General features: G+C 43.3%; 1 protein-coding gene across 4 annotated transcripts in view; it reads left to right on the top strand.

The window, feature by feature from the left end:
- FGF13 (fibroblast growth factor 13) overlaps window positions 1-26,824 on the top strand; it is a gene marked incomplete at its 5' end in the record, with an annotated part of 238,698 nt that overhangs the window by 120,769 nt on the left and 91,105 nt on the right. For all 4 annotated transcript variants that reach the window (XM_082289462.1, XM_082289461.1, XM_082289459.1 and 1 more), the window contains one exon: window positions 8,699-8,866. In XM_082289462.1, the coding sequence (XP_082145588.1) occupies window positions 8,701-8,866 (166 nt within the window). The remainder of the gene's footprint in view (window positions 1-8,698; window positions 8,867-26,824) is intronic.

Raw genomic sequence — 26,824 nt, 5'->3', positions numbered from 1 at the left:
TCCTCTGAGGCCATTTCTCTGATCAGCTCTTTCTGTAATGAGTTTGAATTTTAAAACACTCAATTTCTTGCATCCTTCATTTTGTTAATCTTCAGTAAATGGGGCAAATAATTGGGAGGTGTCACCTGTCCTTCTATGAATGGTGCTTCTGTTCTTGTCTGCTTCTTCCAAGAGAAATGCCCAAGAGCTGTAGCAGAATCTCTGAAACAGACTTGCAGCCTGATGTTCATCTCCTCCTCCCAAGAGGCATGGCTGATCCTTTCAAATTTTCAGGAGGGATGCAGTCTATTATTTGATGATTTTGTTGCCGTTTTCAAGCTACTATTCCTTGTTTTGCTCTTCCTAGAGGATCCTGATTTTTTTTGCTCGTTCTTTGTGGGTTTGTTGTTTTGCTTTTTTTTTTTCCCCCCAACACTAGGGAGGCTTGTCTCTCTTTGTAGCCCAGCTGTTGACAATATATGCTCCATAAACAGGAAGAAAAAAGCTACAGGCATTCCCACTTCTCTCTACTTCCCTTATCATTTGAAACTATTCTCCTAGCTCCAAATAGGGCTACATTAATAATTAAATTCTCATTAAAGTTATGATACACAAGAGTATTCTAATATTTCATAAGTAGCAAACTATAGCTCTCCGAAGCTCTCAAAAACTGGTAGCTTCCCACTCATCCTGGATCTTTGTAGCAGTTCTGTTGACACCTTCTCCTTCGCATGCCTGATTTTCACCACACTTAAGGATATTCTCTTAGAAACAGCAACATGCCTTGCTTTTTCTCCCAAACTTTGTCAATGGAGAACGTAGTTCAGTGTTGTGACACAAATTGTCGCAACAACTTTTAAACTTCCCAGGAGCTGGTCAGAGTGGGTTTTGTGGTAGACAGGGGTGAAGTGAGGGGTTTGAGCAAACTCATATTCTCATCTGGAGTTGCTGTCTATCTCCTCTTGTGTTCCATGATGCTTCTGTCTTGTGTTGTTGGAGCAGAAAGAGAAATGCATGATCCAGCAGCTGATGTGGCAGCCACAGCTTGATCCTAAGAGCCAAATCCTTGGTGGCTGTGCAATTTGGATGGTTTATCTCCTGAAGCTGGCCAAGCAGGTCCTGCTGTTTCAGTGTCCTCCCTTGAGTCAGCCCCTGCTGCCATGCAGCATCCCCAGTTCCACACGGGTGTGCTCCCAGCTCTGCTGCTCCCTGCTCCCTGTTGCTTCTCACACGCACACTCCAGAGAAATGAATAGTACCCTGTAAATTATTGTCTTGTCTGCTGTGCTGCATGCACCAACCCACCTGTTTGGAAAGCAGCCAGCTTGCATTTATTTTAGCAGATGGGAAAAGCAGGAAACCACTTGGAACAGGCAGAGAAGAAATATTCATTCATTCAGGGGCAAGCACAGCAAAGCGGTGAGCTGAGCTGCAGAGTTTAAATAAGAGTGGGCACGTCTGGCATAGCAAAACCACAGATCCTGATGGCTGGGAAGGGAGAGGTGGTGGGTCTGCACAATGGAGAGTAAATGGTGGCTGTTCCTTAGCCCCTGATGAGCAGGAGTGTGGATCTGTTTGTCACAGCTCAGATGCAGGAGGCTGAGAGCACTGCCTGGCAGCACCTGGAAACTGCAGTTCTCCCAAACCAAGGAGAATTCTCTCTCAGAATCACACAATTGTTGAGGTAAGAGGAGACTCAAAGATTATGGAGCCCAACCATTTCCTCAGCACTGCCATGTTTGCCACTAGACCATGTCCCCAGGTGCCACAACTACACTTCACATCTTTTCAATCCCTCCAGGGGCTGTGATTCCCCTGCATCACTGGGCAGCCAATTTCAATGCCTGGTAGCCCTTTAGGTGAAGTAGTGTTTCCTAATATCAACCTAAACCTGCACTGAAACAACATTCTGCTGGTGACACCAGGCTCGGGACAAGGTATTGATGTGCTGCCTTTTCCTGTTTCTTCCCTTACTCTTCCCTGCAGCTGCAGGGATGGAGCAGAACGCTCCTTGTGCTCCTGATCCTTTAACCAACCCTCCCAAGGCGCCCGAGTCTCCCTTGTTTGCCCTTGGACTTCTTGTTGCAACTTTGTCTCTGCCTACGTGAACAATCAGTAAATCCTCAATAAATATCCATCAGTCTGAGGCTGTGCCAGTGTAGGAAGCTTTCTCTTCACATCAGTAACTCAAGCCAAGGCAGCAGATGTCCCTAAGAAATGGGTCCAGTTTGCATCTTGGGCCTTCAGTTGCCATCATGGCATGTGGGCACAGGAAGGTGATGGTTACAGCTGCATCACTGAGTAGTGCCCAGATCAGTTAATCCAAGGCTGGCTGGTGGTAGATGGGTGCCTGGAATAGCTGGGAGATAAGGCTCTGTGCAGAAATGTTGGTGCCATTTCCACAGGGGAAAGAGGAGATGCATTCTTAGCAGTATTTATCAACAAATTTTTGATGTCATATGTCTTTGTCTTTATTATCCACAAGGATCTAAAAGCAGCCTTATCTGGGCTAGTCTTTTCAGAGGATAACAGCCTATTACTGCTAGCAGTTAATCCAATTACGCTTTTAGGTCAAGGGGGAGTGTCCTGTGCAAATATTTTTGGAAGATCTGAAAAAAATTATTCTGTGTGGTTGATCCAAAGAGAACATATTTCAGAATTTTTCAGCAGATCAAAAAGTTTAGAAATTTCTCCATATGTTGGAAGAAACATGGTTGAAAGATTTGTCAGATTTCAATTTTGATCACAAGACAGTCACTTATTTAAAATATAAAAATATTTCACAATGGAAATAGTTTCAATAGTTTCAAATCAGAAAATAAATCACTATCTAAAATCATGAGAGAAATTCTTTGATGTGGGAATGAAGGTGGAGCTGTGCAAACCTTAAGGATTAATTCAGCAAGAAATGTTTTGCCTAAAGTAGGTTTTAACTCTACGTAATTTTGGCTCAGTTCATTTCTGGTTCTCTAATAAGGATTTCATCGAGTGTATCAGCAGGGACTGTGCAACAACTGTGAGCGATGCATCTAAAGCAGGGAGGAGCTGTGTCTTGGAGAGGGGAAATGGACCTGTGCATGAGCTGCAGCAGCTCTCTGTGGAGTTTGTTCTGCTTCATTGGTGGTGAAGGTGGCACTGGATGGGCCACGTTGAACCTCCTGTTTTGCGTGGGCTTGACCAAGCCCTGGGATTAGGACTGTGACATTCAGCTCCTCATGCAGACTTTTGAAGGGGAGATTTCTCTTTACTGCTCAAGGAATGAGCCCCCCCCAACTCCTTCCAGGAGTTGGCAGGAATCTTTAGGGGTGCTTGTGCTGCAGGCTTTGATCAGTGTGGGGCTATTTGGATGAGGTTTGGGCTCCCGTGGCTGCTGCTGGGGTAACAAACACACACGGTATTCCATGTGGGATGGGAAGCCTTCCCAGGGGAGGGCGGGTGTTGAGGTTCAGGCTGCAGCTGCCTGTAGAAGTTTTGTGACTCTCTGCCTTACACAGCAATCACAGCAGGAGCTGGGACCTTGGCTTTACCACAAGAAGTAGTCCTTAGACATCAGTGGTGAATTTTAAATATTCCTGTGATACTTATGCCATAAATAGGAGGTTGCCCTCTCTTTCCCACCAGACATAGAAAAGCATTCTTAGGCCATATACTGTTGAATCCCAAAAGCCTCAAGTTCTAATAACCAACTGCAATCTAATTTAGATCAGCAGTCTGAGAACTCATTAGTTCAAGTACTAAAAGCCCTCTATTGGGCAAGGGGTTTGCTTCCCTGAGTGTCTGAGTTCTTAGAGACTGTTACTGCCCATCTCAAAATGATGCTCTATTCGTGCATGCTGTAGAACTGTCCTTTTAATATCAGTTGAAAAATAAGTGCAGGAAATAGTTGCCATAGAGGAAATTTATAGAATTAGTTTGAGAACAAAAGACCAGGCACTGCTTCCCTGTAAGAGTGAAGGAGTTGGGCTGTCCCTGGCAGCCTCTCATCCGTCACGGACCCCGTCCAGCAGCAGCTTCCGGATGTAATGAGAGTTCATTTTGAGCCTGCTTTTAATTTTGAAAAATCATCTAAAGAAAGTTGTGTCTTTCACAAGGTATTTTTGCTGTTTTGTTTCTTCCAGTTTGAAATAAGCTGGTGTGGTGCCTGGTTTTGGTGGCATATTGAGGAGGAAGGAGTGATGCAAAATGAGGAACTCCAGAAATGGCTTGCTGTGAATAAAAATTAGAGAATTGGCTGCTTGTGCTTCCTGTAATATCTGTCTTCATTGTGAAAACTGCAAGTCAGAGTCAACCAGACTTCAAAGTTGGGAGCACACAGCTGCAAGCTGAAAATAAGATTTCTGGGTAGTGTAGAAGTGCCAGGGCTGTTTGGTAAGAATACTTCATCAAGATTTTGGCAAAGCTTAATAGTGAAATGGTTTGGATAGACTGTGTTGTCATTAAGAGGTTTTGAGTGTTTTACAACCCCAGAATAGATTTTTTTTTTTTCAATTAGCTTTTAAGTACTGTTGTGCTCTGGGTATTATGTTGTTCAGGTGGCTAACAAAAAAATCAAACCTTCAACTGGAAAAAATTAGGGGGAAAACAAAGCAGCAATGAAAAGAAGCAAAGGGAATTTTTACTGCACGTGTACCTGAGAGATTTTCATCAGCTGTCTCAACTAGGAAAATGTTATTACAGCAGAATACCCCACTTTCCTACCCGTCCCTGTCCTACAGGCAGTCACTTGAAGCAAGTTATTTTAGAGAGGGTTTTTTTTAGACTTGTTCCGGTAAGGAGCTTGATAGCCTAATGTTTTCCCGTAAAAGGGGGGAAAGAAAATTTCCTGCATAACTCTAAACAGCCCCAGGGCCTGAGTAACCTCATTTGTGACCTTTATGTCCTTTATGTGGGTGGTGAGACAGAGGATGAAGGAGGTGCTCAGTGAGCATCGCTGTTCCATGTCCTGGCACCGCCAGGGAGGTGACAGTGGGGAGGTGACAGTGGGGAGGCATCGGCTGCTGCTCTCATTATTCCAAGAAGTCATTTTGGGGGAGTAGATTTTTTGCAGCTCCCTCCCCTGTGCAAAAGAGAAGGGATTTTCTTCACTTTGTGGGTGCAGGATTTAAGAGGCTCTAATGCTCTCTGTGGCTGGAAGACCTCGTGTGTAGAGACACGACTTCAGTCCTTCCAAAATGCCAGCAAAACTAATCTACTGCAAGTGTAAGCATGCTGGGGCTCACAGCATGTAAAACTAAGCAGACTATGAAAAGTTGGGGAACGGAAGAAAATTCGTGTTTCAGGTAATGACCTGAAAAGTTCATTCAAGGAGTGAACGGATCCATGGGAGTATAATTTTTTTGTGTTAAATTGTGTCATACATACAAGAACAATAGTCCAACAGGAACAGGAGGATTTGTTTTGCCTGGATTTTATTTACCCTGTGGTTGCTACAGCCTTTAGCTAGCAGAGCTGAAGCCTCTCTATGTAAAACCGGGGGGAAAGATATTTCCTTACAGCTTTATTAAACTCTGAAATACATCAAAGATTATTCAGTTGGAACCCGAGCCAAGGCCTATGGACAGGGTTGATGTTATGGTTTCTGGCAATTCTAGATGGGACTGAAATGCAGTTGGACATAAAAGAAAGACACAAACCAGCAGACTGTTTAGCTGGTGTGTTTATATAAAGTAAACATGTTTGAATTTATCTTGAAAAACATCCTGGTGCCGGCAGCCATCCTAAAGATCACTTTCTCTCAGTAAAGCTTATAGGAAGAGGAAATTTTTTCCTACTGGCTTGTTGACATCAAGTTTTTATTAATGTAATTATTATTATTTTATTTGAGCTAAAGAATGTGCTACAGGGTGATATTTAGCAAGCTGAATGTTTTGATGAAGGAAACATAATAGTTACTGCAGTTATTTTATATTTACTGCTAAGCAAAGTCCTCTCATGTATACACGGTTCCTGTGGGTTTGGTCTCCATCAAATTGTGAGGGGATGGTGAGGGCAAGAAAAAAGGATTCATTTTTTAAAAACACTGTAGTATTTATTTATCACTTCCATCTGAAAATATACAAGTTCTTTAGCAGTGTATTAATGATCTGTGTCCATGACATAGGTAGTCTTATCCCTGGTTTTTTCATGGAAACATGGGAATGTAGAGCACTGAAGTGTTCTACCCAGGAGGATGGGGAGAACATTGGGATGAAAGGAAAAAAAAAAAATTGCTGCTGAAATACAACAGCAGAGAAACAGCTGAATATTGGAGGCTGGCACGATGGTTACACATCTGCCTTCAGGAAGGTGCCAAGGAAATGTAGATGTGCCCCAGTGAAGATTTCTTCTCTCTGCTCTTGAGGACAGCATCCACGTGTTGGAGTGAAGCTGAGCCTCTGCCAGGCTTCTCATGGGTCTTCTGCTCCCATTTTGAGCTTGGTTGCTGGCTCATGACTAGTGCCCCAGTGAGCTGATCCCAGGCTCGTGGATGTGTGCATTGCACAGAGCAGTGTAAGCACATCCCAGGTACTGCAGGTGGAGCCTGCAATGGAGGAAACAGTTGAGCACAAACAATGTCCTCTGCTCCACATAGCACAGGATGTAAACACTGCTTTGGATTTCTGTTAATTCCCTAAAATTTATGGTTTCCTTCTGTACATGTGATTCTTTCGTAAGTGTGGGTTTTATCCCATTGGCAAAGTCAAAGCAGATGCCTGGTGATATTTCTCCCTTTTCCAAAGTGCTTCTTCACAGTTGTTTAATAATGATCCTTTCATGGTCGTGCACTGATTATCTTTAGTCATCAGAGATGGCTGCCAGCAGGTTTTTAAAGCTTTTTACATTAGATTCCAGGTAGTTGAAACTCGCCTGGGGATTGGTTCTTGGGGCCCATGCTGGAGGTCCTGCAGCTGTGATTCCAGTGGCTGTCATGGCAGCAGGGAAAAGGACACAGTAGGGTCAGTGGGTGTTCCTTGTTTTGTAATAAATTCTCAGCCTGACTTGAGGCCATTCATCATGGCAAGAAAAGGTTTAGCTGTTCCTTCAGAACACTGACACCAATGAAGTTATCCCTGCATCATTCTTGCATTCAGGCTGTCTTAGTTCTGTGGTTCTTGGGGTTTGCTCCAGGTGTCAGGACTGCAGTGGCCCTCAGAACCAAGACTGATCTTCACCTGCTGTCCTTTTGTGCTTTTGTTGACTTCAGGATGTTCTTCACTTACTGAAGGTGTGGGTCCACCTGTGCTTTCCTAGTAGATTATGCATCCCTTTTAATAACACTTTATATAGATTATTAGTGTGTATTACTGGTGCTGGGTGTAGTCTATTGAAGCAACAAAAGCCAAGGTGCAAAGTTTCTCTGCTGGATTAGTGAGGTCTTGAAAGAAGGTGACTGCCCACTGTGAACAGAAAAACTGTCAGGTTGAATTTATCACCCAGATACGACGCTTACTAGAGAAAAAAATCCAGTGCATGAGAATGCAATAGGATAATATTTGTTTGAGGGGATCTGTGTTTAAATCTGACAGGATTTTAAGCTGTCCATGTGTTGGCAGATATTTAGGAAGCAGTTAAATTGTTAGAATTAATGGCCAACAGTTTGAGAACCAAATAAACTTACCTAGTGCATGCTAGTGCATGCTTTAGACTAGCCTATCAGTAGCTACTTTCCTCATTACTGAAATTTTGCTTCCTTAATTCTTGAATTTTTTTTTTTAATTTTTTATTTTGGGGTTTTTTTACATAGGGTTGGGAAATCTAAGTTTGATTTTGGGTATGGTTTTATATCTCTGTGTTGCATTGTAAATAACAATTGGTGGTTAGAGGCTGTCTTGTGAAAAAGCAGTTAATTTTTGTTCATGTGAGATGATCTTTGCCTAAAGCTGTGAGCTGAATTTCACTATCTCTGTTATTAAGGCTTCATTTTTTTAGGTAGTGGAGAAGTGTTTCAATTCTTTCTGGTAATGTAATACTTCAAGCTGGAGCTTTCTTGATGCTGTATATTTTATCTTTTTGCCATTTAATAGTCTGACCCCATTCAGAAACATTTCAGACTGCGTATCATTTATGCTATTGATGGCAGTATTGATTTATAAGATAAACTTTAAAAAATACTTGCTGTTCTACAAGAAAACCATCAGAAGGATTAATGTGCTTTCTCTTTGTACATCTGCTCATCCGTTGAAAATGATCAGGTCAAATGTCACTGGATTGTCACCCTTGCTCTGAGGAACGGGCTGTAATTACATATCCCAATAAAGGCATGTCCCTCGTCCTTGGGGAGCAGATACACTGGTGTGGCACTACCTGCAGATGTGGAGTGATTGCTCACTGATGTTAATGCAGAGATTGCCTATGGCTAGGCCGTAAAAGCAAGTTTGGTTTGCGTTTTTCTTAATCTGCATGCAGAATGGATAGAGGTGCTAGAGGAGAATAAAGCAAATATAGGAAGGAACTTTGGCACTTTTTGGAGCGGGGTGTTATTCTACTGTTTATTAAAGCTGCATGAAATGGTATGAAGTGTTGAGGTTTATGAGAAGCATTGTTTATAAAAGAAATGTTTTTTCCCACCCTTCTACCACCATGACTAAGATACTTTACACTTCAAAGTTTATTTTCCTTCCTATGAACCTTTCTTCCCCTCCTGTCTTTCCCCCACCCTGACATTATGTAGTTGATTTGATTCTCTGGATTGCTTTCCTCAAGCTCTAACTTGAGTTCATTTTGTTATGTGGTGACCACAGTTATGGATGACGCTCCCCCTGGCACACAGGAGTACATTATGTTACGGCAAGATTCGATCCAATCTGCGGAATTAAAGAAAAAAGAGTCCCCTTTTCGTGCTAAGTGTCACGAAATCTTCTGCTGCCCACTGAAGCAAGTGCACCTCAAAGAGAACACAGAGCCGGAAGGTTTGTGACACTATGGATCCATGTTCTGTTTGTTTCTATTTATTTTTTTCCATGTATGTCCCCGGAGTGTGCTGTGTGTTTCCCAGCCTGTGTCAGTGCAGTGCAGCTGACGCAGGAGCGTGATGCACTCGTGTCCCTTTGCTTGCCTGTCAGTGTCTGATGCAGCTCTCACAGGACACTGTAATCTAAGCCACGTGCGGGATCATTCTAGAGGAGAAATGACGCTGCTTTTTCTTAAATAAAGTTTGTTTGTTTCAGCTCTCATCATTACACACTGCCCGTTTCTTTGGCTGCCAAAAGCTGCTTGCTACTTAAACAGCATCAATTCCCAGCCAGTTCTTCGCAGTAACATTTCTGAAGCTGCACTCTGCTGAAAATCTGGCACTTAGACTCAGATTCGGCTTGTCCCCAACACCTTGCACTCCATAAGGCTTCTGCATAGCGCTAGAGAATGCTCATGGCAGCTGTACTTGGGTGGAGCAGGATGAAGTTTGTATGTAATGCACGCCTGGTTGCATTTTGGGAAATGAAATGCATGCAGAGCAGAAAAAAAAAATAAGTAGATTGTTTTCCTTTTCAGATAAAGCAAAGGTATGGTCTCTTCTCATGCTGTATTTACTAATATGAAATTGCCAATGAGGTACATCTCGTTCATCTAGTGTACATAAGATTAAGATACTCTAAATTACATTTTTAATACTTTGTCTTATTGTTCCATATGTGTTTTGCATTACTGCTTCATATTCACATGGTAAGCCTTCTACTTTTTGCATAAGCTCCAGTATCTGCCGGGACAAATAATGCTACTGCTGGTAGAAGTGTTTTAAGATGAAATATTCAGGGCTGGATTTTGCCACAGTCGAGTCTGCAGGAATGGCAGAGTGAGTAGGTTGGAGTTCTTATAACAAATCACTTGCATTATTCTCTCTGTAATGATGGGCATCAGTTGCTGAGCTGTCACTGTTAGCCCAAAATATTTCAGTCAATTGCTTTCTCTTGTTACATTCCCCAAATTTTGCATGAATGTTCTTTGTACCACCTCTGGGAGATTTGTGCCTTTTAAAATAGAAGTATTTTATTAAAATAGCATTTATCATCTCACCAGAAATATTAACTCTGATACACATTCTGGTCTAAGGCCCGGGGAGAGGTTTCTTGTTTCACTGATGATGCAACTGAATGTTAAAATCAGGGTTTGAAAAAAGTCCAATTGTCTTCTCTGTTCTGGGGCAGACTTGATAGAAGTTGTGATTTCATAACTCAATAAGCATGAAGGAAAGGTGAATCCCATAGCATTCTTCTGGATTAGCAGATGTCATGGATTTCCTGTCATCTGTCAGGGTTTGTGTTGTTCATGAGTAAATTTTGAACCCAGAACTGTTCATCTCAAGCTCCTCTAGGAAGGTGATGGCAGCTGAGCTTCTACAGGTGCTAAACACGTGCTCTTTGGTGATCAGGAGGATTCCACAGCCATGAGGCATAAAAAGGTGGGCCCTACACCTGGCATCCCTGACTGACATGCTGTATTGCCAATTCTTGGTGTGCTCATGTGTAACTCCAGCAGAAGCTCATGGTTGTTTCAGTGGAACCTACCCTGGGAACTGGATTTCTGCTGGAGACTAGCTCTTAGCTGGGTCTGGTCATTTCAGTGAATAAATCAACAATTTACACCCCAGTGGCCTGTCCAAGAGGAACGAGGAGAGCAGAGCAATGCTGGGCCGTTTCTCTCCAGAGCTGAGTCTCCAGGGGACATGGTTTGGTTCAGTGCTGGGGAATTTGGGATCTGCCAGGGAAGGCTGGCACGGTGCAGGCTCTGGGGGAAGACCTGGGGAGCGTCAGTGCCGCCGTGTTGCTGCCTGGAAGCCAAGAGTTGCTCTTAGGTTCTCCATAAATCTGCACAGTGTCTCCAACAGCAGCTGTGTTACTCCTTCCTCCCTGGCATATGGCATTGTTATTCATTTTCAGTGCAAATGTTTGGTTCTGGGAGGAAAGCTTGTCATCTTTTATTGCCGTGCACTGGGATGAATGTCTCTTCCCTTGTTCATCCCTCCTCCTCTCCTCCAGGAATGTTGCATTACTAGGCAGGCACAAGAAGCCATGGCCGTGTTGGCTTGTCCTGTGACCACCTGAGTGGATGGGAATTCAGAGGGGTATCAATTTTTGTTGGTGTGTGATTTCTATGCGTGTTTCTCTGGAAGATGTTGTCTCTAGCATGGGAGGCAAAATACCTGATCAGGGATCCTTTTGGCCTCTGTTGTAGCTCAAATAGCCTGGGCTACATTTACCTTCAAAATCTGTGAACTGCTTGCCAGTGGTATTAGAGCCACTGAAGGACTGATGTGTGTCATCCTCAGTGGTTTGTTGGCATGAAGCTTGAAAAATTTTGATTGTGATGTGATCTGAGCTGTGCTTTCCATGCAAACTCTGCAACAGTCCATCGGGCTTAATGGAGTGGCTGAAACAAATCCTAGCAGAACACCTTCCAGTGTGAGCCCAGCAGTTAACAGCTCCATTGCACTGTTAGGATAAAGGAAAAGAAATGTTTAAGCTTGTTACTGTGACATAAATTACACATTTTTGAAGGTACTGGGGGAAGTATGACAACTAGGAAGCTGTTAGCAAAGTTCTCCAAGTGAAATGTCAAAATGGAAGTTTTATGGAAAATTGCAGACTTGAAAGACTCTGCAGAGAGTACAAAACCACAGCTTTTTAATCTGCGTGTTTCTAACTTTGCAACTCTTCTGTTTAGATGATGGACCTCTCTGCACCTTTTAACCACTTTCATACAGGGTTAGTGCTCAGGGAGCCTCGTTTATCACTACAGGATTTGGACTCCCTAGGCATGTAGGAAGACACCAGGTAAAAGATTTTCCAGGCGTTTTGTAGAGGTATTTGGGGATTGTTCTGCTGTTTGCTGAAAGACTTAAATACCACCACACGCTGGTATCTGAGCCTGGTGGTCCATCATTTCTCATATCTTGGGCCCATTTCATTTCTTGTGTCTTTGGCCTATTTCTAAAAGCAAAAGTGGGAATGAGAAAATTAGATCCATGTTTCCTAATTTAATCTGCCTTGGTTTCTTGTTCTTTTCCCCACACCTACTTGCCTGCTTGCAACATCATCTTTATTCACAGCACGCATATGCCTCAAGTGCACCTCAGGAAAACAGGTCCAGGGCCAGTTCCTTTGATCTCAGCCTGGAGGACACACAGAAGGTCCTTGGCCCAGTAACTGCAGCAAGTGGTAGGAGTGGAAGGAAGGAGAGCAATAGGAAATGACACCAATGCGATCTTCCCCAAATGTGGAAATTTCCACTGGAGCCCCGTGCCAGCAGCGTGATGCTGCCAGTCTGGACTGCACTTCTGAGGGGATGTGCCCTCCCTAATGCTCTGGGAAACTTGGGACTGTGTTAAAAGCTGAACTGCTGCTTTATTCTGCATCATTCCAGCTTTGTTTTGTCAAAGTCGTTCTACAGTTTACAACGTCGTGGATCTCTCAAATGCAATAAAACAAGCAGAGCTGACATCCTTACCTGGATGCTGGGTCCTGTGGGCATTGGGCATTGTTTACAATCGCATCCAAGCAGCAGCAAAATACAGAGTGCTGTTGTAGCTTCCCTCAAGCCAGGAATACACTGCTAGCAGGAGAAGGGCCATCTGAAGTACATTTTGCAGCTATTTGTTCTCTTAAATAGTTTAAACATAAGCTGCTGCTGCTATCTGTATAAAACATGGTTACATAAAAAGAAGTCAGCTCCTGGAAAACTAATTTGAGTTGTATTATTACATCCAGGGGAGGGAATAAAATGAGAGAAATGTTTTTAAAAAACACCTATTGGTTAGTCACAGTCACACAATCGAGAGTCTTGGACACTTGCCCACAGTTCTGTTTCCATGTGGATTTTTTTTTTGCCTTTTTTTTTTTTTTTTTTTTTTTTTTTTTTTTTTTTTTTTGGATAACATTTAGTCTCCCTCCAGGCATACATAACCTTTTCACACAGAAAAGCAGACAAGCCAAGCATGGCAAAGTACGTATTGGGGATGGGGAGAGGGAAATCTGGGATAGCAGCTGGTAATGAGGAAAGGCAGCTTTCCTCAACCGACAGGAAATCTGATTAGATAGAAAATGTTGAGGATGCTAATGTGAAACAAGCAGCTTTGTGGTTGCCCTTGACAATGGCTTGTTATCTTCATCCCTAGCAGTGGAATGCGTGGCAGAGCCAGTCCTGGGGGTGAGGCAGAGGTAGGATGTTCAAGCACTGTGTGTGGGAGGCTGCCTCTTCCACCTACGCCATGTGCACTGGCACTTTAGCCACCAACAGAAATTTGGAGCCTTTATGTTGTAATACAGAATGTCCCTTTGGTGCTCCAAGCATCGTGTCACCACTGATAGTGCTGTTACTTGGCACTCTAATTATATCCTTTTCTTTTAGACTAAATCAGTCCTGTTAGCCCTGCTCGCTCGTTTAATTATGTTAATGCATGTGTATTTCTGCATTTTAGAGGAGAAAAGGAAAGAAGAAGGGGGAGGAGAACTGTGTTTGAAATCAGAGAATTGTGAGAGGTTTTTAAACTTTACATATTGTTCAGAACTAAAAATGACTTTGTGTTCCAGTGAGGAATAATGAAGATGAGCCACATGAAATAGGCACAACTGCCTGTGTCCAAGACATTCAGAGCAGGCACACTTGGCAGTGGGACACCAGTGAGGCAGTTCAGCATCTGTGCTGTGCTTCCTTCAGCCTCAGGTTTAATCTGGAGCAGCAGCTGGTTCCCTGGTTCCCTGGATGGGGGCCCTACTCCCTCACATGACCCTATTGAAACTTCATCCAGGTTATGGCCCTTTGATACCAAACCAGTCACATTTCATGGGCTTCATGTTTTTCCTCATGTCTTCTCATTTCAGCGGAGGTGAAAAGCAAAGACTTGGTATCCCATTTGCTCTTGCCAGTAGGAGCCTTTAACCCTTTCCTGCTGCCGCTGAGCTGTGTGTCCTGGAGCTGTTCATCCCAGGGAAAGCAGGCAGCCTGCTATTGACTGATGCTGGGCCCTGCAGCCCTCTGTGCCTTCCTCATTGCCCTTTCCCTCAGCAAAACCCTGTTCTTGATTCTGCTTTTTCCTGCACCTCTCAGGCCTTCCTGTGGGGAATGTGAAGCTTTCACCTTGCCTTGTTCCCAAGTTCTAGCACTGGTAAGAAGCAGCTGAGCAATGCCTAAGCCTTCTCCAGTACTAAATGAAAGTAAACTCTTAAATCCTGCCTGTCTGGGTACATATGGAGATGCTGCAGCTGTGGGACCATATCTGCAGTGAAGGATGATCTAAAGAGAGGGACAGAGACCAAAAGTCAAAGGTCTGAAGCTGCCACTAGTATAATGGCTTTTTCCCCCAAAGGGAAATGGTCTTTGACTTGAGTGATTAACTGATAACCTTCTGTTTCAGGGCACTGGGAGGCAGTGGTGACAACTGCATTCTTGCTTCAGAAGCTCAGTACACAGAGCAGATAGCTCAGTCCTGTGCGTGGCTGAGCCCTCTTGCCCTGAGCCTCCAAAGCCTTTAAGCACGCGATTAAACGTGTGAGTGCTCCCAGCAGAGTCAGAGGGGTTGGGATGTATTTAATGAGCTTACCTGAACACAGTCTGGGCCTGGCTCAGGTTCAGGCTCAGACAGTGCAAATCCAGAGTAATTCCACCAAAATCCAAGATTTACTCAATATTTACTTGTCTGCAAATGAGATCAGAACCCCCTCACAGAGTTTAGTTTGATTTCTTCTTTTCTTACTCCCTCAGCAGTTAAAGTGGTCCTTATGGCCACAATGATCCATGATTGAACATGCAAGTCATCATAGCAGTCCCAAGCAGTAGAGAAATTTAGTGTTTCCCATTATAAAGAGGAAAGTGAAGGATGTGATTCTCAAAACTACTTGGACATCTCATCAGAAAGAGTAGCAGTAACACTGCCTACTCAATCACCTGAGCACTAGGTACCTAACTATTATCTTTGGAAGGGTCTGGGGAGATGATGCTTCTGTCCATGCAGAGATACAGCAGAGTTGGGAATTCAGCATTTTTCCACGTTCTTAAACACAGGATCTGACTTTTTTTTATCTTTCTCTTCAGCAGTGGCTCTGCATCAGCCTGTGCCAGATGAGCTGCCAGGTGCCTCCAGCCCTCCCTTCCTCACAGCTCTCACCATGTGCTGGTGTGTTATCTGTAGTTCAGCGGACTCCACCACAAACACCCTCTTTGCTCACCACAAACACCCTCTTTGCTCACACAAACACCTGCTTTGCTCAGCATGTGAGCTGGGGAGAGGCTCAGCCCTGGTGAATGCAGTGCCAGCCGTGGCAGGAGCAGGGGGGTGGCCAGGGCAGGTGGACAGGAGCAGCCAGTGTTGGCAGGTGATGCATGAATAGCAACAGGTTATGGGCTCCTACTTCAGCTTTCCCCAAACTGTTACCCTCTACTGCTGCTGTTTTCTGCACCTTCTTCACTTTTCACCAGGTACTTGACTCTATGCGTGGTGCTTGCACATCCCGCTGTGTGCTGCCATATAAAAACCACCTCTTTCTAAGGTGGCTGGATATGTTTTAAAGAATAAGGTTCTCTGTTATACTCTTGAGCAGGAAGAATCCAATTGTTGCTGTAATGAGTCTGTCATGAGGTACTACAGTGATTACAGGGGAATGATTATTGAGGAAGGAATTTGAGGCTTTGAAGGAAAGTCACTGAATGTAATATTTCAAATGGCTTACAAACCTCTCTAGTTCATGAATTCACATGTACCTGCCCCCTGACAGGACGCAGTGCAAGAGCTTTCCTTAGAGCTTTATTTAGCTCCTGAGAGGCTTGGAGATCAGTGTCTTACACACAGGCGTGATTCCTGCATCCTGTTCTGTTGTTCTGCTAATGCTTTTTAACTGATACACCTACCAGGTTGTTCCTACCCACCTGAAAAATAACTTTTTCAAATGTCTCTGGCTCTTGTGGTCAGCTGAGTGTGACCTGAAATCAGGAGTACAGCTGGAAGAGCCTTCTCGCTGTGTATGCACATAACATCTCAGTCCAGGAAACAGCGTGCAGACCTTAGTCTGTCAGACTGAGATCTAGAGCAACGTGGCTGGAGGAAATGAAGATAAAATATCAATAACAAAGCTAGCTGATAATAAAGTGGTTTGTTGAACTGGGTTTTCATGGTGGTAAAATTCAAAGGTGCAGCTGTAAATGTGAGCTGTGCAATTGTTAGCCAAATTTGTACTCAGTAGCATCAGAAAATTTTGAGTAAGTAATGGCATTAGGAGCAGTTGTAGAGCTTTTATTTCAAGGTAATGATTTTTGATTCTCAAACTGGACCTGGCCTTACCCCTGAACAGGTCATGGCAACCCAAAAAGAAATGCTATCTCTCACCTTACCTGTGTACTCTGAGAGGAATCTTTTATCTGTGCCTTTTGCTATTTTGTTCTAATCTCAAAGTAAATATTCAGTATGGAGACAGTATCTGGCACTTAGCATAGCTGAAGTAGGACATTTAGACCAAATGAGTCACCCTGATCTTCTTTTCTCATCTCATCTTTAAAGGACTCTGAGATCTTCAAAGAGTGTTCCTTGTATGGAGGAAGGCCTTTGTCTTGCTGCTTTTCCATCCCATGACTCTCCTGAGAAGGCATCAGACTTCGTTCTTCAATCTGTCCTCATTTTAAATAAGGAGACATAGTTCTTTATTAATAATGAAGGTTTTTCTTTGTACCTTACTCAGCTACACAGTGCATCATAATTACTGCACAAACCTTTATCAGTGGTAATTAAATACTGAGTGCCTTTGGGTTGAGATCATGACAAATCTTTCATGATGTTATAGCTTAGGACAGGTCTGTAAATGAGGAGGAGTTAAACTTCCCAGCTGTCACGGAGAGTTGTTCCTTTGCCCAAGGTAATCGGGCACAAAAGCACCAAGGCAAGGCTGCATGGAGCAGCAGAGCACATTGCAGAGATCCCCGGCCTGTGCAGTGGAATTGCTCACCTCAGGGATAATTAGCTCAGATAGATAATTGTCTATGGTTTCCAGTTCCAGGGTTAGCTCAGCCCACACCTGACTCAGGGCTTTCTGCTCTTCATCCCAGCAGCAGTCTTGGCCTTCAGCAGCTGATGCCTCTGAGTGCACAAAAATGAACCAGCAAGGTTCATCAGAGAGTTTGGCAGGCTCCTCCTGTCCTGGGTTATCTGGAAAAGAAGAGGAGCTCAGTATAGCTTGGAACTCAATCTGCTCTCCCTGTGCTCCCTCAACGCGTGTTTTTCTCTCACTCTCCTCGTTCTGGATCCTGCTCTGTCAGGGCTAGGGTTGCTTCCTGAACAAAGCTGAAGAATTTTCACAACAGTGCATTTTACTTCAAGTATGTGGTGAGCACACTGGGCAGTAATGTGCATTAATGTTATTTTGTGATTGCATAAGCAGTTAACTTTTGGTGGTAGTACATTTGTCTCTACTCCTTGTTCTCTTTCAAATGTTCTGACCTGAAAGCTACAGAAACCGAAGCTTTACCCAGACCTCAGTGAGCACCAAGACTGCAAAAAGCCAGACTTTTCATGGAACACTTACGTAAAGTTATTGAATTCTTTTTCAGTAGTGTCTGAGTGTTTGGGGAAAAGTCAGTGCTCAGACTGTTTCATATTCAGGTTTTTTGCCCACTGGTACCTATCTACATAATTTTCCTGCTGTGTACAAGTTCTTTGATTTTGCTTATATGCTTAAAAAGCTCCAGCTTTTGTAGGACAGTGCAAAATATTTGCACATCTTCTCTTAAGCCAGCCCTTTCCTCCAGGACAGAAAGGTGTGCTGCCAAGCAGTGGTGTTCAGGAAGAATTAACAGGGCTTTGCTGGGTATTGTTCCTGCATGTGTTCTATTCATTCTGCCATGTGTTTGAAAACAGACACAGACAGGTTTATCTTTTTTCTCTGAAAGACAGATTACAAAGATTTACGTTAAACCCTAAAGATTACAGAGCTCATAAACCTGCAAAGGTTCTGAACTGCAGAGCGTATCCAGCACATGGCTGTGCTTCCTCTCGGGTGACACAGTGTTGAACTGTAAAGAAAACAAGGAAACAAGGAGAAATCCTTTCCAGGCATCTGGGACATTCCTGATCTGAAGCTGTCTGCCACATTTTTCAGGTGTGCTAAATAATTCTTGCATGTTGATTTAGGAAGGAAAAAATTAAGAATATACACAACTTCCTGCACAAGAAGTCTTTGGTTACCAGCTGTCTGTCATGCTTGACATTCCCACATGACACAGCAGTCTCTTCTGGAAAGGTTACTGGTGCAGCTGTCTCAGTTCTTACTATTCTATTCTATCTGGTCAAATTTAGTTCTCACAACAGAATGAAAAATGGCCACTCTTCAAGTCTGTGCCAGCATCATTAAGTCAGATTTTAATTTGTTTTGTGTGGCATAGAGAGGTCAGAACACCAGTGTAGAGTGGATAATGTTGCACAAATATCCGAGCATCTTGATTGTTTTGAGCCCCACGCAGAAGACAAAGGAAGTGGCCCAACATGGCTTTGTCTTAATTGCTCTAATGGAGGTTTGGGTTTCTTAACAAATATTTTCCAAATAACGGCTAAATCTTTCTCCTTATCCTTGGTTTTTCTTCTTGTTACAATACTCTTGTCTCAGGTTTTTTGTCCTTGGCTCTTGGGGGAGAGGTGCACTTCATTCCTCAGCTGTGTTTCTTGCGGCCTTTCTGAGAAGCTCAGAAGCTTAGCTAGGCCTGGAGCTTACCAGTATTAAAGGATGGAACTAAGAGGTTTTCTGTAGAGAGTGAAACCTCTGTGCCCCCAAAGCAGCAGAACTTACCCCATACAGGTGGCTGGGACTTCACCATCTGTCAAAGATGCATCATAATCTGTCATGAAACTTCCCAGGCCATGGAGGACTCCAAAGCCAGGAAATTGTGGGCTGGTGACATCAGGAATGAGGGTGTTTGCCCTCCTGTCCTCTGCCCATCCTCATCACTGGTTTGGAGGCTTTACCAAATTTCCCTTCAGTGCTGCAGAGACAGGTGGGGCTGCACAAGAGTCAGCCATGAGGAGCCTCTGCGGGACAAGAATCTGAGGCTGCAGGGGACGAGGTGCTGGCTTTTCCATCTTTAACAGCATAAACCACGTTTGTGGTGACTGTCAGTCTGTTCTCTAAATGTGCCTTTTCCTCTGAACAGTCCTAGGATTTTTCATTTCTGCAACAGGTGACATCAAATTAACACTTAATTGCAGGAGTTGTTAAAAATGCAGAGTTAATTTCAATTGTGCACCTTTGCTTAATTAGTGCCTGCCCCTGTTTCTCTTCCTCTACAGCTCCAGCTTGGTAGAGTCAGTAATTAAAGACCAAGTTTTGCTTTCTAGTTGCTCTTATCTCTGGTAAGTATAATCATTCTCTCATTTCAGACCAGTGGCAAAACTGACCTCGAATATTGCTAGTGTTTCTCAGATGTTGCTAGTAGAAAATGTTTAAGCTTCACATAAGATCTTCCCGTCTAATGATGAGCTGTCAGCATTACTCCAGTGGAGTTCATGGGGCTGGCCTTTTAATGATAAATTTAGATTAAATATACTGTAAAACCAATAGTAAGCAAAAATTTGTAATGGGACTTGAGCTGCCAAATGCAAGTAAGTGGTTTTTTTAATCACTTGGATATTAAATTAGATAAATGTAAAAATGGTGAGAAATTTTGCTGGTCTTTGTGCTAATAACAAAGAAGCATGTTTAGGAAATTACTGTTTTAACCGAAAAGAATTTGATGTAGTGCATTTCGTAATACGTGAAATGTACAGTCAGTATGATACGGTTCTTGATATATTAAAATAAATGCAGTCCTAGTTATTTCTGCGTTGAGGGAAGCTCTGAGGAAAACAAGCTTTCCTGCTGGTGCTGAAGAACATATTCTTTGTGATACGCAATTGCTACTCAAGTCAAAGTTACATATTCTCTAAAATTGAGATGTTCTGCTTCAAAAATTCCTTTCCCTCTTGATAGTTTCTGTCTTAACAGAAGACAAAGAAGTGATTTTAAATCACTTGTCTGTGAGGTCGCTGAGCCAGCTGCCTGCAAAACCTTGAGGAAAACTGAGCAGATTGCCAGAAGGTTCCTGAATTAACGTGGACTCTTCTAGAATGATGACCTTCTAACCAAAAATTAGTAGGCTGTTTTAAAGGATGGAAATTTCTCCTGTGGAGGTTTCTCAATGGTGATTGTTCTCTGGCAGTAGACGTGTGTGCTTTCCTAAGGTTGCCTGTTCTGAGTGTAAATAGTGTTTCTTCCAAATTTAGAATATCAGCACACAATGGCAGCAGACTCTGGAATCCCAGAATGGTTTGGGTTGGAAGGGACCTTAAAGCTCATCTGTGGGCAGGGACACCTTCCACTGTCCCAAGCTGCTCCAAGCCCCATCCAGCCTGGCCTTGGACACTTCCAGGGATCCAGGGGCGGGCACAGCTGCTCTGGACAACTTGTCCAGTGTCTCACCATCCTCACAGTGAAGATTTTTTCCCTAATACCTAATCTGAACCTCTTTTGGTTTGAAGGCATTCCCCCTTGTTCTATCACAGCATGCCCCTGTAAAAAGTCCTTCTCCAGTTCTCTTGTAGTAGCTCCTTTAAGTAATTGAAGGCCACAATAAGGTTTCCACAGAGCCTTCTCTCCCCCAGCCTGAACAACCCCAGCTCTCTCAGCCTTTCCTCATTGGAGAGGTGCTCCAGCCCTCTGAGCCTTTTTGTGGCCTCCTCTGGACTCACTCCAACAGGTCTGTGTTCTTCTTGTGCTGAGAACACAGGAGATGGATGAAGTACTGCAGGTGTGATGCTCAACTTGTGTAGGCTGGAACCACCGGGAACCCTGATAACTCTGATGTGTTGGTAAGTCATGTCTGGTGAAGACACTTTGGAGGATAAATGTGCTTTTTGTTTGATGAAGAACACTTCTGTGTTCCATTCCAATTCATTTCCATTTGAAAGCAAGTTGCAAGTAAGTGAGGGAAGATGAGTAGAATGGAGTGACGGAATGATAGGAGAATGGGTATGAAGAACAGCAAGGAGGAGAGGGCAGTGTTCAAACTGTAAAGCATCGTGGTACCGAGAAGGAGAGGTTCAGGTGCGAGAGTCTGATGATGGGGCAGAAAAGTGCGAGGAGAGAGGTTGAGAAGGTGGTGGTGTGGACAGGTGAGCAGACTGCTTTTGGATGAACTTGGCTGCAGGGGAGATCCAAAACTGAAGTAGAGAGATCCCTGAGCTCCAGTGGTTAGAAGGATACTGTGGAGAGGAGTTGGAAGCCTGGATGGATGGACACCTCACAGTGGGACAAGTTACCTGAGGAGGACAAGAGATTTCCAAAGAAACACAGGCAAGTTGCTCAGCTAAACTTTGAGTAACATCATCTTTATTATGCCAACACTGGCAGAGGAATGTGGTGTGTTCTCCGTGAGTGGTTCTGCCTCACCCTGTGAGGATCAGACCCCCTGAACTGAGCACCCAGCTGCTTACAAAGCACAGCAGCTGCTTCTCTACCTCCATGTTCACAGCTCTGTACAGACCATTACATGCCTACAATTATTTAATGCTCTAAGCAGTGGATCCCAGTCACACGATTAGTTTTTCACACCCTTATGCATATTTAAGGAAGTACAGTGACTCCTGTAGAGTGCTGCCAATTGATGTCTGATCAGGTGTATTCATGGCAGATTCTTTAATTTGCACATGCAAATGAAAACGTGAGTGCAATTGTTCATCCAGGAAACTGAGGAAAATCACAGGGCAGCACTATGACAATTTGTTATTGATGTAATCTCTCCTACAGCAGAATTTGTACTGTCTCAACAGAATTAAAAAGGTGCCTTTTAAAAACTGATGTCTCAAAAGGACATCATAAAAAAACCCAAACCCAACACTCCTGCCAGGTTTTTTTTAGTGGTGTGGTTTTGGAGTTGGGGTTTTTTTTAGTAGTTTTATTGCCAACTTTTAAAGTCAGCTTGTTTCCAACAGAATGATTTTTGAGATGGGCCCTTGCCGACATTTTTCTTTTTAAGTCCTTGGCCAGACTTATTTATTGGAATCCACTCCTCCTGAGCTGTATGCACTGAGAGGTATTCGGCTTCAGGCCAGTTTACTGTCTGAGTTCTGAAATACATCCCCAAAGATTTCATCACATCCCTTTGAAAGGCACCAGTGACTTCAGTTGGTGTTGCAGAGGAGTTCTATATTTAGCTCTCCTCTCCTACAGGAGCTGTTTCTTATTCAGGTGCCAAGCTCTGTACCTTCATTCCCTGTTTTATTTCTAGCAGTCTTCCTGTATAACCTCTGTTTCACGAGTCATTCTCCCTCTGAGTCGATGTCTGAGCTCAGTCTCTTCTTGCTCTAAGAAGTCCATCTCTGTTTAGCTCTAGAGAAAACATTCTGGCTGGGAGGCAGGGGCAGCAAGGGGGAGGAGAGCCCAGTAAAATACTGTCACCTTTCCAGTTTCCTGGAGCTGATGAACACTTACTTTTAATGGCACAAATCCTTGGAATTTTTTTTTTTTTTACAACCTATAAATCAAGGTTTATAAGAAGAAACATACAAACACACACATCAGATTTCTCAGGAGACTTGTAGGGCTGCAGGTTCATTAGAAAGGAAACTAGTTAAAAGATGAAGTTGTAGTACTTTGGTTTAGGATGGGTCTCCAGGGAAGGATCAAAACAGATCAATTCTTGCAGTTGCAGGGCAAATTCACAAACAGTTCACTTTTGCAGGGCAAATTCACAAACAGTTTTGGGATTATTTATGGTCTTTAAAAATCTAGTGGCAACAATGTTAAGAATCTGGGAGAGTGGACATCTGATTTCTCCATCGTTGTTACAACAAGACTTGTTATTTTTTGTGTGATACACCTTGCTCCCATCGGCATTGCCCTGTTTGAGGCCGCTGGATCTCGAAGCTGTGAAGCAGAGGAATTGCAGGAGTGGAGCGAGTGTTGGCTGGGAACTGGCTCCTGATGCTTTCTTCTGCCTCCTTGGGAGAATAAATGCTCCAGGTTGGTTTTATAGGTAGTGCTGCCACATGCTGCAGGAATTCTCTGCCACCCCATTACACCCAGCTGCAGTGAAGGTCCCCTAAAGAACGAGTGGTGATGACTTTGCCTGTTCAGCTCCTGCTCACAGCACTTCTTCCCAGCAGCCCATTCCAAAACAAGTGAGAGAGAAGGAATCCAAATGTGCAGAACTGAGAGATCTTATCTGAAATGTCTTCTGCAGCTTTTAATACTGTCTGCAACATGAACCCTGAAGACTCAGGGGGGGCATTGTTTTCAAAAATGTTTTCTTGTAAAAGAAGAAATGTTGTTCATCAGAACCAGAATGTGACTCTGCAAAGGTGCCATGTAATTGCAGGGGTCAAATCTTGTTATCAGCTTTGCATCTCATAGATTGATTGCTGCCATTTGGGGTCTAAATTAAGTCAAGAAAAGACTTTCGACTTTTTATTCTCAATTTTTTTTCCTTTGTTCTTCTTGTTTTGTTTTGTTTTTTTCTTTAATAGTATAATTTTATGAATTTACCACTCTGCTTTCTGTCTTTGCTGCTGGGAGATCCAGAAATAGTTAGGAACTTGAGACAACCCTAAGCTAGACTGTTTTTAAAATTCTGTGTTCCTAAATGGTGTCTGGCTATGAGATGACTTTGGGATGTGCAAGTCTCTTGATCACTGTTATTAATTGTGCTTCCTGAGCTCTCTCACAATGTTAGAGAAAGGTGCAGTTTGGGATGGGTCAGGGCTTTGCATATGGTAGCATTTCAGATGTTCAGGAATTTGGATTAGCATCAGCAAGTGAGCTAACAGATCAAACATCCCAATTCCTTGTGGTGGGCTCTCAGGGCAGCCCTGTGATGCCCTTTCACTTGGAGATTTGGTTTCAGGGCAAGGAAGTGAAGGGTGATACATGTACTACACTCAGTGTAGGCTGAAATGATCAGTCTGGTTTTTGTGCTGCTTCTGTGTAGGAGGATTCCATCTGTGCTATTTTTAAAAGCCATTTATTATGTTAATAGTTGATGCAGAATTCTCCTCTTTTCATTGTCCTCAACCCAAAGATGTATCTTCCTTTGGACTAAAAATTATTTCTCCTGGACAAAAATTCAGTTTCTCTAAAAAAAAATCTTCCAACTGAAGACCAAAATCATGAAAACCAGTGAAATCCCTTTGTTTCCTTCACTGCTAAGTATCAATCATCACAGGTAAAAGTAAAGGATGGCCAAATTTTATGTTTCTATATGAATATCCAGTCAGGAAGCTCAAGTTCTATGGCAAATAAATAAATTCAGGGAAGGGTATTGTCTGAAGTCTCTGCTGCTCACACCTCTGCAGGGTGTGTTCACTCTGACAGTGTTTGACAGAGAAAAGGGCAGCAATGAGAAACATTCCAAAATACAAGCAAAGAAATAGCTAGGAAATTAAAGTGTGTAGAAAAATTCAAAAGTCAGTGGAATTCCTGTGGTTTATAGTCATCTTCTTTCCTTCTTGGTTGTTGAGTTTGTGGACTGGAAGTTGCAAGATGAAAGAGCATAAACAGTAGAAAATGTCATCCCCACAGCAAAAGGGGCTTGTTCTTGCTGACTCTCACTGGCACAGTTTCAGCTTTAGAAGATTTGCAGTTTATTGACTGGGTGAGCTACCCTGCAGCATTAATTGCTGTTGTCCCAGGACAGGGTATTTCCACTTAAGGATGTGATTTCCTTGAGGTAATACACTTGGTTCTTACTCGTGTCAGGTCATCCATGCATTCTGATGGTTAGAAGGAATCTTGCTGTGACCTTGAGTTATTCTTTTAAGAATGTTAAATCCCCTTTTAGCTCCCTCTGCACTAAGGGCAAATAAAAGTCGGGTGTATTGGAGTTTTGTGCTTCCTTAATAATAACAAACACATGAAATGGCTTAAGACAGTCTTGAGATTTTTCCTGTAGCCTCCACACTATAATTAAGTCTATTAGGGGAGTATAATGGGAAAGCTTGGAGTATGTTCCTTCTCATAGTGAATGAAGGAAAATATCAATGCAGAGACCAGATTAGATACTCTGCACAGTATATCAAATTGTTCTTCATGGCAAAATCGCTTGATTAGGACAATTAATGCAGAGGTGTTGTGACTAGGTGTAAAGAGAGCTGAGTAGTGTCAACTTGGTAGTAAGTGCTGTAGGTTCATGTTTCCTATTAAGCCGTGGGAGGCAGGAATTCCACACGGAGAAAAGATCTTTCTATGCATGAATTGTGTAAGCACTGAGCAGCATTCTGTGTAGAAGAGTAGTACAGCAGGAAGTGTGGCACTAATGCCACCCACAAGGCACAGGAGTAAGTTTCCCACATGGATTTCAAGCCTGAGAGGATTTGGTTTTTCTGAACTGCAAGTGTGCTGCATGACTGAAGGCAGAAGTGACGTTAGATCCTCTGAGTAGTGGAGGCCACAGCATATCCTCTAGACTGTGGTGTTAAGCTCAGAGCCTTGTGTGACTCACAGAATCACAGAAAGTGTCGAGGTGGAAGGGACCCACGCAGACCATCGAGTCCAACTCCTTGCCTTGCAAAGGACCATCCCGTCACACTGTGGGCCTGAGAGTATTGTCCAAAGGCTGAAGAGATCAGTGTCTCGACCCAAATACGTCTCTTTGAAAGTCATTTCTTCTTCAAGAGGCACCATGTTGTTGGTGGTCTGCTTTCCTCTCAGAAGACAAAATTTCTCTGAAAAAAATGGTTGATGCAATCGTTTTCACTTACCTTAAAATTTCCTTTGTCTTATCCATGTTTTAACTGGAATTTTTAGGCAGATGAGGTTTTGGTATTTTTAAACAAAAGCAGATTTTCCTTAAAGTACACATAGTATAGCAAGGTGTGTTAATGGAATATTGATTTGTTTGGAGTTTTGTAGGAAGGAAGTTCCTCAACCAAGTTTGTTACAGCTGTAGAGCATGTGTCCAGGGCCAGCGTGTGCACCAGCTTTATGTAGGAAAGAGGGGAACAGGAGGAGGAATATCTCTGACTTCCCCACCCACTGGGAAGGAATGCAGCTTTTGGACCAGCTCTGGCACTGCCCTTGGAGCGCTCCCCTGAGTGCTAGCGTAGGTTTGAACTTCACTCCAAAAAGCATTTGGGACCCAGTAGAAAGTTATTTCCAGTTAATTAATGAATCTAAATTCAGAAAATTGTTGTCAGTGGATTTCAAACCCATTTATTCATCTGCAGAGTTCTGTTGGCAGAGGTGATGCGCTGGGAAATGCGCGAGGGCGGGGTGTCAGTGAGAGTCCTCCCGTGCTGGAGGATGTAGAGACAGAGCTGCCCTTCAGTCCAGGCTGAAGTGCTTTTGATAACTGAGACACTGAATAAACCAAGGCTGTTCTGTTCTGGAACAAAGCCATTTTAAAATTCAGTTTCAAGTTTGTGTCTTTTTTTTATTTCTCCCCTTCTCCATTTTACAAGTGGATAAATACAGTGGAGGGAGTCGCAATCATGAGTATAAAATTAATCCTCTGAGAATGTTTCTGTAAGTTCTGGAGGCAGAGAGTACCATCAGGCTTTCCCCTAATGTCTTCTCAAACTTGGGTTTGTCTAGCCTATAACTTGAGAATTGTCCTCTCTCCAGGGTCATAACTGTGCTCTCTATGATTATGGTCCATTTAATCATGGACCATTTGTCCAGGGAATATTATCAGAATACTGTGGCCCTTGGAGTCTCCTGTAGGTTTGCCCATAAGGGGCATTTCTTATCTCGTCCCAGCCTGCTGTCCTGGTGCACTCCTCTCTGGGCACCTCTGCAGTGTGAAGAAGATTCAGCTTTGCTCTTACTGCCCCAAGAGAGATCTCCCAAGCAGCCAAATTACCTTTAGATCAGAGTCTGTAGGGTGAGAAGGTGGGGAGGGTCAGGGGAACAGGACACATTTCAAATTTAGTG

Source organism: Coloeus monedula (genome assembly GCF_965178545.1).
Source record: "Coloeus monedula genome assembly, chromosome: 12".
Lineage (NCBI taxonomy): Eukaryota > Metazoa > Chordata > Aves > Passeriformes > Corvidae > Coloeus > Coloeus monedula.
Note: the sequence above shows the minus strand (reverse complement) of the source record. Positions and strands in the feature narration are given on the sequence as shown.